Source organism: Mus caroli, unplaced genomic scaffold (genome assembly GCF_978045245.1).
Source record: "Mus caroli unplaced genomic scaffold, Mus_caroli_1 scaffold_1, whole genome shotgun sequence".
Classification (NCBI taxonomy): Eukaryota; Metazoa; Chordata; class Mammalia; order Rodentia; family Muridae; genus Mus; species Mus caroli.
Window position 1 is genome coordinate 189,849,054 of NW_028227256.1, and position 13,128 is coordinate 189,862,181.

The 13,128-nt window shown below is 46.1% G+C and overlaps 1 protein-coding gene across 1 annotated transcript in view; it reads right to left on the reverse strand.

Moving 5' to 3' along the window:
* The window catches only part of Traf5 (TNF receptor associated factor 5), a 46,928-nt gene that overhangs the window by 17,319 nt on the left and 16,481 nt on the right, over positions 1-13,128 (reverse strand). The window contains exons 2-4 of the mRNA XM_021165688.3: positions 8,468-8,686; positions 4,859-4,916; positions 912-1,013 (exon numbers count right to left, since the gene is read on the reverse strand). Coding sequence (XP_021021347.1) covers positions 912-1,013; positions 4,859-4,916; positions 8,468-8,685 — 378 coding nt within the window. The 5' untranslated portion in view covers position 8,686. The remainder of the gene's footprint in view (positions 1-911; positions 1,014-4,858; positions 4,917-8,467; positions 8,687-13,128) is intronic.

The window sequence follows — 13,128 nt, forward strand, 5'->3', positions numbered from 1 at the left end:
GTGTGTGTAAGTTTTCTGGAGGCTTGATAAAGGGCTGAGTCATCTGACATGCATGTTCCGAACTGTGTGGGTGTGAAGGGAAAATCTCAGCAGCTGCCAAGCCATCCCCTGGAAGCTAGAGGCGGTTGAGTCACTCGAGAGTGGTGTGACAGTGCCTGGTGGGGGCTGAGCCTTCCCCAGCTGGATGAAGTTGCATCTGACAGGAGGCCTCTTCCCTTTGCCCTTCCTTGACCCCTCTGCACATTTCCATCAGGGTCTCATTGCATAGCACATCCTGGCCTGACCTGGCCTGGTGCTCTTTATGGATCACAAGCATTAGACCAGAGCCCATAAGAGACCCTCCTTGAGGGAGGGGCCTGAGTCTCACAGCAGTACCCTGTCCAGTCACAGCTGCCCTGTCACAGCTGTGCCCTGTCACAGCTGCCCCCTACTCTCGGGTCTCCAGATCCTTCACAGCCCCACAGAATGATACACCCTTGATGGATGCTTTTTTTTTTTCCTCCAATATTTTGAGCAGGGTTTCTCTGTGTAGCACTGGCTGTCCAGGAATTTGCTCTGTAGACCAGACTGGCCTTGAGCTCAGAGTTCTGCCTGCCTCTGCCTTCTGAGTGCTGGAACTTAAAGGAGTCACCACCACCAGCTGGCTTTGGAGTGCTCTTTTTGCCTGGTAAGTCCCATACCCTCTTCTTGACTCAATGGTCACATATAGGCCTGTTCTGTGACCATGCTCTCTTTTTGCTGCTACAAAATGAACCTCTGTTCTAGGTTTTCATGGTCCTGGTAGATTTGGGACAATCTGAGACGCACCCAGGGAACTCCTTTACAAAGCTCAACCACAGACCATCACAGACAGGATAAGTAGGTGCCACTAGAGGAATCCCATGGACAGCATGGGTCCCAAGGATACCAACCTGGAATCGTCCCAGAATAATCCTGGCATTGCACCCGGGGGCGTTTTTGCAGTAGACGTGTAAATTGAGAACTTCTCTTTTGCAGCAGTTGTCTTTGAACACCTGAAAGACAGATGCGATCAGTCTCAGGCCCTCCCGAGTGCTGCTGTGAACGGAAGCTCTGGTGAGATTGGTCTTCGAGGCTATCTCAGCAGCAGATGGAAACTTCCAGGCAGTGGCTGAAACGGAAATGTCACACAACCACATTGAAAGTAAAGGCCCCCTCAGACACATACTTCTGGCAAGTTATACGAACGCCCAGTGCTCAACACAGTAGGCTGCAGTGAGGAGAAAGAAGCAGGGGGTGAACCTGACCCCACAGTTAAGCCACGAGGGGGCTGTAGCCAAGGGTACACACCTGTTGCTTCCCACTCTGGTGTGAAGTGTCAGTGCCCGGTTGCTGTGCTGACCGGCTATCTCAGCCCAGAGTGTGTATTGGCATGCTTCCTCTGTGAAGGATCAGAGTAAATTCCGCCAGCGAGGCAGGCTATATGGTAACCATCCCGGCGACCAAATTTCAACTCCGATAGCCACAACACTTACAAAAGCAGGCACAACTCTGTTCTACTAAAACACTTAAACTCATGGATACCGGAACTCGAATAGCATATAATTTCCGCGTGCCACAGAACATTAGTCTTTGATTTAAAATTTTTAGGTGTTTTACTTAATCACCATGTACATGCAGGTACCTACCGAGGCCAGAAGAGGGCATCGTATCTCCAGGAACTGGAGATACGCCTGAGCCCCTTACGTGCCGGGAACTGAACCCAGGTCGTCTACAAGAGCAGTAAGTGATCTTAACAGCTGAGCCATGGTTCCAGCTCCCTTGATTTTTAAAATAAGTTATTTAAAAATACTTTAAGACTGCAGGAGATTGCAAATATAGCATAATTTGGGGGCTTCTTTTTTCATGACCGTTTAAGAATTTTCCAGGTCAGATAGGTCTGTAGCTAAGGCTGTAGGGCATTTTCTTCACTGCCAGTTGATGTGGGAGGACCCAGCCCACTGTGGGCCTAGACTATACAAGAAAGGAAGTTGAGCAAGCTGGGAGAAGCAACCAGTGCACAGTGTTGCTCCATGGTTTTGGTGGTCCGAGGGCTGCAGGGTTGATAGTTGTGGGCAGGTGAGGCTTCCCACCATGCTGCAGAATTGAAGCCCTGGAGAGAGGCCAGGAGGCCATTGGCAAACATGCAGCCTCAGTTGTAGGGGAGACCCAAAGTTACTGGAGAGCCAGGACCTTGGGACAATTACCAAGGACAGTGGCATGCTTGGCATGGTACCAGCTTGAGCATATTGGACAAGCTCTGTGAACGACCACACCTTTTCTAAGTAAAGAAAATGGCAAGTCTCAGGCATCAGACACTAAAGTGTTTATACTGTTGGATTTGGTTTTGCTTTGATCTGACTATAACTGTGCCCTGGTTCTTCCTCTTTGAAATAAGAAATATTTAACTTTTTTTATTATTATTATTTTACAGGAAGCCACTGATTTGGCTTTGTTGTTTGTTTGTGCGTTTGTTTGTTTGGTTAGTTGAGACAGGGTTTCTCTGTGTAGCCCTGGCCCTCCTGGAACTTGCTCTATAGATCAGGGTGGCCTCAGACTCAAGAGATCCACCTGCCTCTGCTTCACAAGTGCTGAGAGTAGAGGTGTGTGCCACCATGGCCCAGCTAGAAGCCCACAGTTAAGAGACTAGGTATTTTAAAGAGATGTTGAATTTGAAAAGTTATTTGAATTTTTTAAAAGATGGTGGGACTTTTAATGTCTTAATGTGTTTGCTATTAGCATTAACATAGCCCTGGGAACACAAAAGAATAAAATGGTTACGGTTTATAGTGTGCTGCACTGACAAGGGGTCAATTCTGTTTTTTGTTTTGTTTTGTTTTGTTTTTCTGTTGTTGTTGTTGTTGTTTGTTTTGTTTTTGGTTAACTTGACATGAACTAGAGTCACACAACTGAAGAACTATTGCCCCTATCAGGCTTGTCTGTAGGCATGTGTGTGGGTCATTTTCTTGATTGATGATTGATGTGGGAGGGCCCAGATCACTGAGGGCGGTGTCACCCCCTAGGCAGGTGATTCTGGGTTGTAGAAGAAAGCAGGCTGAACAAGCCATAGGGAGCAAGCCAGAAAGCAGCACTGCCCACATCCTCAGCTTCTGCCCTGACTTCTCTAGACTATGGGCAGTGACCTGGAAGTGTAAGGACAGTGACCTAGAAGTATAAGGTGAAGTATATGCCCTCTTCTGGCCTCTATGGGTACTGCACAGACATGTGAGAGCAACAGACACAGACACACACACACACACACAAAGAGAGAGAGAGAGAGAGAGAGAGAGAGAGAGAGAGAGAGAGAGAGAGAGAGAGAGAGAGAGAGAGAGAGAGAAACAGCTGCTTGGCTAAACTGACAGTGTCACCAGCCATCAATGACAACTGACCCAGTCCCCAGATAAGTAAGGCTTCACATCCATTAGAACAGCTCATCAGAAAAGCTGAGAACACATTTTGATGAGGATTTGCTGCCATAGACCCCTCATACACTGCAAGGAGGTACAAAATTACAAAACAGCTCAGCAGTTGTTGAAATGTTACACCTAGGGCTGCCACAGTTACCCAGGAGTGCCATACCCAGGTGTTTGTACAAATGAATTGGGCATGAGAGTCATCCATGTTCTGAAGCTACAATGTAACAGTTAGCTTCTTTAAGTAGACTTGTAGATCATGGATATAACCATGTTAATGAATTGTTTTTTTCCAGGACTGGAAAGTGAGCATCAGCTTGATGAATAGGAGTCTGCACTAATCACACCCTAAGCTCCTAATATTATGTATCAACTTTTTGGGTATGCTGGGATATATATATATATATATATATATATATATATATATATATATAATATTATATAATATACACATATTATATATATACATAATATATACACATATTTTATATATATATATATATATAAAATATGTGTGTATCTTCATGTCTATGTATCATGAGCATACAGTGCCTGTGCAGGCCAAAAGAGGGCACTGGATTCCCTGGGATTGAAGTTGCAGCTGGCTATGAGCCATCATGCAGGTTTTGGGAACTGAACCCACTGTTCTAGAAAAATAGCTGGTATGCTCTTAAAACTTAAGCCATTCATCTCTCCAGCCCCATATTTTAAATTTTTAAGCTTTGTGTATGAATATTCATAACAGCATTATTCATAGTGGTACAAAAAGTAGACACAGTACAAATGTACACTAACTGCCAATAGCGAAATCAAGTGTGATATATCCACACAACAGAATAGTATACAGCAATGAAAAGGAATGAAATACTAATTCAACTGACCACAGGGATGAATCTTGAGAACATGCTGAGTGGAGGAACTCAGACAGAAAAGGCAGGGTCCTATTTATATGAAACACCCAAAAAATGCAGCAAAATTAAAGCAGAAATTAGATTGTGGTTTTCATGAGCTGGGAGATGTGGGCAGGAGACAGTCAATGGACATGGGATTTCTTCTTGGGAGATATGACACATCAAGTGGCTACACGAATCTGAAAACACTAAGTCCTGTTGAACCAGATGTTTGAAAGATAAACTTTATGGTATATAAACTGTATCAAAGTTGTCATTAAACAGAACAATGTTTTAAGGATTATCTAGAATAGAAGGTCAACCCCCACCACCCAAACTGGGTGTTCTATGTTTTCTAGCAACTTGGTGTGGCTGGAACTAGTGTGGGAACCGATGAGACCTGTGAGTGTTCAGTAAAACCCACACGAGGAAGGTCTGACCTGACCCACAGCAGAGGACTATGGGTAATGAGGACAGTCCCAGACATTGTCCTATTCCAGCCTGGAAGTCACCCTGGTACCTTCTCCAACACCCAAGCCAGAGCAGTGGCCTCCTCACCTCCTGAGGCTTGATGACCTCCTTGTCCACCGGGCAGATCGGCACCGAGTTCAATTCTCTAGAAAGGAAACCAAAAAAGAGGGCTGAAGTTAATTAAGTGTTTAACCTCAACAGTCTTTCCAAGAGCACTCAGCCACTCTGTGTTGGCACAAGCTGTGCACTCTACCCAAAAGGCAGCTGTGGTGGTTTGAATAGGAATGGCCCCCATAGACTCATGTGTTTGAATGCTTGACCCATGGGGAGTGGCGCTATTAGGAGGTGTGGCCCTGGAGGAGGTGTGGCCTTGTTAGAGGAAGTGAGTCACTGTGGGGGTGGGCTTTGAGGTTCTATGCTCAAGCTACACTCAGGGTGGCACCATTTTCCTTCTGTTGCCTGCGAATTAAAATGTAGATCTCTCAGCTCCTCTAGCACCATGTTTGCCTGGATGCTGCCATGCTTCCTGCCATGATGATAATGGACCTTAGAACTTGTAAGCCAGCCCTAATGAAATGTTTTCCTTTATAAGAGCTGCCTTGGTCATGGTGTCTCTTCAGAGCAATAAAATCCTAACTAAGACTTGTATCAGGAACTTCACAGTCTTACAAACTCCCTGGAAAATGCCTAGCTACCCACCAGCATGCCATCAAACACAAGTCCCCCAGACTGTCAATGGCTCCATCTCTGGTCTCCATCTAAGGGAAAGGCAGGCTGTAGTACAGTGTGACGGCCAGGTTCTTCACCTTTAGAACCTAGAGCTTACTGGAGCAAAGAAGTGAGCACACAGGTGATAAAAGTGCTGACACACTGGAATGAGTGAGGATGTGTCCTGAAGCCCCTTCTACAGCCTGGCACGCTCAGCTCTAGAAGCTTTCAAAGCCTGCTTCCAGCCTCTCCTGGTTTCGAACAAGTGGCATGGCCCAGATTGCTACGGTTTTGATGTTAAGAGGCTCCCCTACTCCATGAGTTAAATAAAGCTGTGGTGCTGCTGGGAAGGCTTGTGTCAAAGTTAATCTTGATTAGCCGTGGAATCAACCAAGAGACCTGTGTCTGGGCGGGCTTTTGCCAGGAAGGATTCCCTAAGAGAGGAGTCCCTCCCTCAGAGACAGCAGCATCCTTGTACCCAGACATAAAGAGTCCCAGGGAAAAGCAGCACTACCTGCCTACTGCCACTTTTGACTGTTAGTGCATCTACTCTGTTGTTGCTGCAGCCGTCGCTGCTGCCACTGCCCTTCCAATGTGTATTGGAGAGTAGTGGCTCTCCAGGACTCTGCCAGTCCTTCTGAGCCTATCTGGGGCTGCTGCAGCATCCAGCCTGGTGGACTAAGTAACTGCCAGGTTCTCAGCCTTTTTACATGCAGGCACATGTTGGACTGCCCAGACTACATTGTGAAAGCCATTCCAATAACCCTCCTTTTAATGTATATTCTATGGATTCTGTTCCCCTGGAGAACCTATGGCACAGTGGAGCCCTGGAGAGGTGGAGCCCTGGAGAAGTAGAGCCCTGGAGAGGTAAGGCCCTGGAGAGGTGGGGCCCTGGAGAGGTGAGGCCCTGGAGAGGTGGGGCCCTGGAGGGGTGGAGCCTAGTGGGCTCATGATGGTGTGTCTCTGAAGGGGAGAAGGGGCCCCATGCACTGTTCTTTCCCTCTTTTTTCCTCCCTGGATGATGCAGGTGACTATTTGGGCTCCAGCATGTCCCCCCACCACGATGTGCCTGCTTTGTTACATTTCTAAAGCCTATCAATCACAAACCGGCACTGTAAAGCTGTGAGCCAACAACAAACCCTACCTAACCCTGAGTATTTTCATGGCGTTATGTTATTGCAGGGTTTCCAGCGTTGACAGCTGCCAGGAGCCATCCAGGATAGGCTAAGGCTAGCAGGTTGTCTTCCTGGAAGTGGCTCATCATTTCTGCACTGTCTGCAGTGGGTGAGCTCTGAGGGGCAAGGCCCCAAAGAGACTTCATCTCAGGATTGCTTCTTATAGCTGATACGCCTTTCCTGTCATTATAAATTTACATAGTAATCCCTGGGCATTAGCCCACCCCTATTGATCAGATTTCCTGCAGATCATCATAAAGATGAACCTTCATGAGTTAATGCTGTTTAGATGAATTAATGATTTTATAGAATTTCTGATTTGATTCAAATAATCTTAGAAAGAAAGTTTTAAGAGGTGGCTTTAATTGTTTTGCTAGTAAGATATAATAAAGTTAGAATCAAAAATAGGATGTGCCCCTCCTCATAGCAGTGAGTAAAGGCTGCATAATAAGGAATGCAGTGAACTTCCATAGTTACACTAAAAAGAGCAATAGGCTTGGGACAAATTTGTGTCCAAGGAAAAGCATTCGGGTCCAAGGATGAAGGCACAGGTGTGCACTATGGTAAGGCAAGGCCATTAAGAAACTGTTGCTTTGGATTTATAATGAGCATATATTATGAAACACTGCTCTGAACTTAATTATCAACGTCCTTCTGTAACGCCCACTTTGTGTAACATTTCATCTATGAGGTAGTTCTTTAAAGAACTTTTGTTTAAGAGGGTATAAAAAAGGCTGCAGAAAAGAAATAAAGATGATGTGGTGGTTTGGGGGACTCTGCCCCATCCCTCCGTCCATCCATCCATCCAAATGTATATGTCTGTTTATATGTACACACGTAGGTATATGTGTATGTATGTAAGCATGCATGAATGAATACTTGTGGACTTGTACTGAGACAGACAGTCAGGCCGCTTCTGAGTGTGAGCATATGATTGATTGTACATGTGTCTGTGAATATTTGCCTGTGTAAAGAATCTTAATTCTTTTTTTTTTGTTTGTTTATTTTTGTTGCTGTTGTTTTTTTTTTGTGTGTGTGTGACTGGGTTTCTCTGTGCAGTCCTGGCTGTCCTGGAACTCACTCTGTAGACCAAGCTGGCCTCGAACTCAGAAATCCGCCTGCCTCTGCCTCCCAAGTCCTGGGATTAAAGGCATGCGCCACCACTGCCCAGCAAGAATCTTAATTCTTTTCCTTTCCTTCCTCTCTGGTTCACAAAAATTTAATCTGCCTGGCCAGAGAAGGGAGCAATAATTTTTTACTTAATTCCCCACTGCTAAACAGCATAGGTTAATCGCCAGGTATTAGTGCTTATTTAAGCACAAGTAATGAGGAGTTAAGTTTTTAGCACAAAATAGTAAAGAGTTAAAAGGCAGGAGATCAATCTTTTGACCTGCATCTGACTTCTGGCTCTGATCCCACCTCAACCCATTCCTGGCAAGGCAGGCTCCCAGCAGACAGCCCAATGGCAGTGAAGTCCCTTACAGACATCACAGCCTGCTACCCCAAATGAGTGATCATCAGGGCAGACACCAGGAGCTGTGTGTGCCCTCTTCAGTAGACAGCTATAGGGACAGACCGTGTCTGCAAGGCCACTGGAGTGTGAACTTCAAGGCAGGGTGAATGTTCACAAAGGAGCAGTAAGCAAAGAGGATTACACTTCAGTTCTCAGCCAGGAGTCTTGGAGAGCATTCCCCAAACCACAATTCCCCAAACCTCAATTATAGCCCTGTGGCCACAGCAGACTCAGAAGCCAGGAACACCACCATCTGGTTCTGGTCAGCTTCAGTCAGAGCTGCAGGCGCTGCCCACTCACCTCAGAGACCGGATGCACTGCTGGCAGAAGCGGTGCCCGCAGCCGGTCTGATGGGGGTTGTGAAGCACTGAGTGGCAGAAGGCACATTTGTAGCGTTCTTCCAGCTGCTCCACAAACTGGTACTCCGTGTCGGGCTCAAAGTCCAAGGAAACGGAGTTGCCAGAGTTCTGGCGGATGAAGGCACAGGGGACAGCCGCTTGCTCCTCCGAATGAGCCATTCTGGGGAGTCAGATGGAACACTTCAGTGTAAAATAACCACCCAGACAACAGCAGCCACCACACATGGGTCATAATTTGTAATCAGTACAACCATTATGTCAGGACTTTAAGAACTTCCTGCCACAGGGGGCTGCCTGCCAGGGTGAAGATGGTTTCTAGCAAGACTGTGTGATGGCCCTTCCTCTGCATTTAGAATCACCTGGAAGGTGTTTCCAAAGGGAGTAGCTGAGAGGGAAGGATCCACCCTTACTGTGGGCAGCACCATCTGTGGTCTGGGGTCCCAGGCCAAATAAAAAAGGACAAAGCCAGCTGAGTGTGGACTTCCCCTTTCTTTGCTTCCAAATCCATGGAGGGAGATGTGAACAAGCAGCTGCAGGCTCCCACCATCTTAGCCACACCTATCCACTGCTCTGCCTTGTTGGCCACTACTTGTTGTATTCCCTCAAACTACAGGCTGAATGAAAGTATTCTCCCTGGAGTTGTTTCTTATCAGGTGTTGGGGCAAAACAATGAGGAACGTTACAAATACACTTTACCAGAACAGACTTTGTCTATTGGCTTTTCACAGGACCCCAAACAGTCCAGTCAGTTAACTGCATTATAGGTAAGCATTTAGCTTGTGCTTCCAAGACTGTGAGAATCCGAGACCTCTCAGGAGAGTCTTACACAGTGCATTTCCTGCTGCCCATCTCAATCTCTCCCTCTCCACCTCTCTACCCACCTCCGCAGACATTAAATGTTAATATCTCCACGGAGTCCTCTGCTGAGAAACTCCTCTCCAAGGTGCTGGTGTCTGGAGGTCAGGCATTTGAGGGGATGAAGTCCCTGTCTGTGAGATTAGTGCCCTCATAGACAGCATCCAAAACCCCCCTCTCCCGTTTTCTTCCTGCAACAATGCAAGGAGAGCCTTACTGAAGTCTGACCATGCTGTAAGCGCTGGCACCCAATCTCGATGCCCAGCCCTCAAACCACTGGCAAGCAGATGTTGCTCAAGAAATACCTGGCCCACCACACCTAGCACAGTACCGAGTCACATCATGTCCCACCTGAGCTAAGTAAGTAAGGTCCCATTAGCTGCTTTCTCCTCCAATCCATTCTCCAAGCTGTACACCAGGCTGGTATTCCCAGGAATACTGTGATTCAGTTACATCCCTGTAGCTTCTCTGAGCTCTGAGAAAAAAGTCTACAACGCTAAATAGGCTACGGGAAAACACGCTCCTACCCCTTAGAAACCCAGGAACCTCTTGCCTTTATCTACACTCCAGTCACAAGGAATTCTTCTTGTTTTTCATGTACTCACAGATTGGGGTCATTTACATTCCCTTCACAAGGTACTCGAAGGGCTCCTGAGGGCGCAGGAGGTGGAGCCTCAGCTCTGCCCTTTCCTGAGGCAGTGTAATTGCTGAAGGATTGCTAGAATGCAAGAGACTCTGGTGACATGGCAGCTCACAAGGTGTCCACACTCCTGAGGTGACGCCTCACCTACACCCTTGTAAGTAACCCCAGTTAAACTTTTGGTCTGTCCTTGGTCCTATATGGGATTACACATCCCTCCCAGGCTTCCTACTTAGTGAGTTCACACTCAGGCTTCCCTTGGCGTCTTCAGGAAAGCGTTCCCGTTTCCTCCTAGTCTTACAGCAGAAGGCAGACTGAACCCTCTTCAAGCATAGCCAGTCTTTAGACAGTGGTTTTGAATGTGGGTGGGTAAGAGAAAAGGGTATCGCTATAATCCTTTTCAATTTTTAAATGAGTGCATTACCAAATCAAAAATAACCACATAAAACCTGAACATGGACCAAGTCCAGTCACCGGGCTCCTTTCCAGGGAAATCCCTGGCCTGAGATTAAACGCACATCTGTATGATTTACATAACTGAGCCTATGTCCCTCAGGCACAGGGTTCACATCTGGTCTTGCTCATCTCCACACCCCACCCCTTGTACAGCACCTGGTATGGGGGCTAGGTCAATGTTTGCTAAGATGGTGGTTTTTGAATGGATGCAGCTGTGTTAGTGGTGGCTTTTAATACACCTTTGTGTGTGTGTGTGCACTCTTTACCCCTACTTTTGAAGATGTGGTGAAAACTGTCCATCCATCCCACGAACCATGCACTCACATCCAGAGCCTTCTGAGTGTGCCTGGCTCCCAGGTAGACAGTGGTTTCCCCAGCATGAGTGTAGAGACTCAGGCCATGCTGTGACAGTGGTTTTCAGAGGCTAGCAAATGGTTAAAGATGGGAGCCTCCTGGGTGGTCCCTGGGGGCATCATCCTCCACATGGCAGGGTTAGGAAGGCTTGTCCCTCAGACTCTGGTGGATCACCCAGATCCACCATAGCAGCTGTGTGGCCTGACAAAGCAGGGTAAGAGATGAGTAGCCTCTGCTGGGGGGTCATCTGCAGGCCTGTCTTTCCTGCATGCTCTTCCCACTGCACTCCTGACTCAGACTTTCTGTGACCTTAACATTGCCCTAAAATAAAATCTGGTTTTAGTAAAAGGAGGATGCCTAAGACTTCCTGCCTGCTTTGTTCTCTCTCTCTCTCTCTCTCTCTCTCTCTCTCCTTCTATATTTGAGATTAAAATAGAGTAACTTAAATATATTTCATTAATTCATTTTAACATAAGCAATATTTTTATGAAAAATGAAACCAATTAAGAGTCACACTGTTTCGCATTTTTGTCCGACTCCTTCATATTGAGCTCATCAGGCCACAACTGAGTCCTCACCTGGGCACTTACAGCATCCCACCTTAGGGAGCCTTCTATAAAACAACACTGTGTATTTGTGAAGGGGGAGCAGAAGTGGCCAATGGTATTGTGGTTTATTATGGGTTTGCGTGTGCAAATCCCCTAAACAGGAATCAGGCAGCTCCAGGCAGAACCACACTAGTATTCTTCCACTGTGGCGGAAGCCAACGGCAGAAGCCAACGGCAGAAGCCACCATACTCTATATGGAGATGGAGGGCCACAGCTGGTTCTTACTGAATTCACCTGAAGCTGGCAAGCGCCAGCAATGATTTGCCAGTGAAGCTGCTTAGGCATTAGGGGTGCCTGAGGCTCACTTTTGGAAAACACATTGGTTGGTTTGGCTGCTGGGTCTGTGCCCTCTCAGCTAGGTGGCTGGCTGGGTGAAATCAGGGGCCGCAGGATTGACTGTCTTTGCTCTCTTCATTTTTATATGTATTCCCTAGACCTAGTCCAAAAGCCCTTGCCTGTGTAAACACCCCTGCCTGAGTCTGCCCAACCATGGCTTCTCCCTCATTGCACATTTAAAATGCAGCATGTATGTACAGTGTTCCTATACAGGAAAGGAAGTGAGTGTGCTCTAAGGTGGGGACACTATTCCTTCCTCCTGAGCTTCCTCAAGCCTCCACCCACTTGGCTCACCCACAGGAAAGCCCAACAGAACTACAATAGGCTAACATCTATTCACCAAGCACTCTAATTAGCTAGAGGTCTTCAGTTCTTAATGGGGACTATGGAAGCTCCCACCTTCCCCTCAGTGTAATCAGAGCCAGGACCAGCAAAGAAAGGAGTTCAGCTCTTAGCAAAAAGAAAAAAAAATCATCATCACAGAGTATGGGAGCCTTTCTGCTACCAACAGTGGCTTATTGTGCCAGCAACAGAATGCACAGATCACTAGGGAATTACTAGTTCAAGCCAGGGGAAAAAAAGGTTAAAAAAAAAGAAAAGAAAAGAAAAGAAAGAAAGAAAAAAGAAAATGGAAAAAAGAAAAGAAATTGCATTCATCTGCTTTCTAAAAAAAAATTCAGTTATTTTAAACTTCATTTTTTTCAATTTCATAAACAAATGTATCTTTTCTAGAATTCAAGAATTCCAAGGGATGACTATAAATAGCACATTTTAAATACTTTAAAAAATATTTTAGTTGTATGTGTGTGTGCAGTTATAGGAGGTTGTGGGCTGCCAGATGTGGGAAAAGGGACCTGAGCTGCAGCCCAAGAACAGTATGCACTCCTTAACCTCTGAGCCATCACTAGCTCCCAACAATTGAAGTTCTTTAATCACCTCACATTAGGTTTTCTGACTAATTTTTAGGAGCACATAAGTACTCTCAAATGTGGAAGCTGTGAACATTTAGCTTTCTGCACAAATGTCACCTGTCAGTCTCAGGTATAACAAAGTGAACAAAGTAACAAAGTAAACAAAGAAACAAAGTAACAAAGTAAACAAAGCAACAAAGTAAACAAAACAACAAAGTAACAAAGTAACCAAAGCAACAAATCAAACAAAGTAACAAAGTAGCAAAGTAAGCTGAAGTGGAAACTTCTGGTTTCTTTGGAGAGTTCTGTCACATGGTGTTTTGCTGGGGCACATAGGATGAAAGGATGTCTTGCTAAAGCAAACACATGAAAGACTGTTTTCCTGAAGCAGACACAGATGAAAGGATGTTTGGATATAGCAGACATGTGAAAGGACCCTTG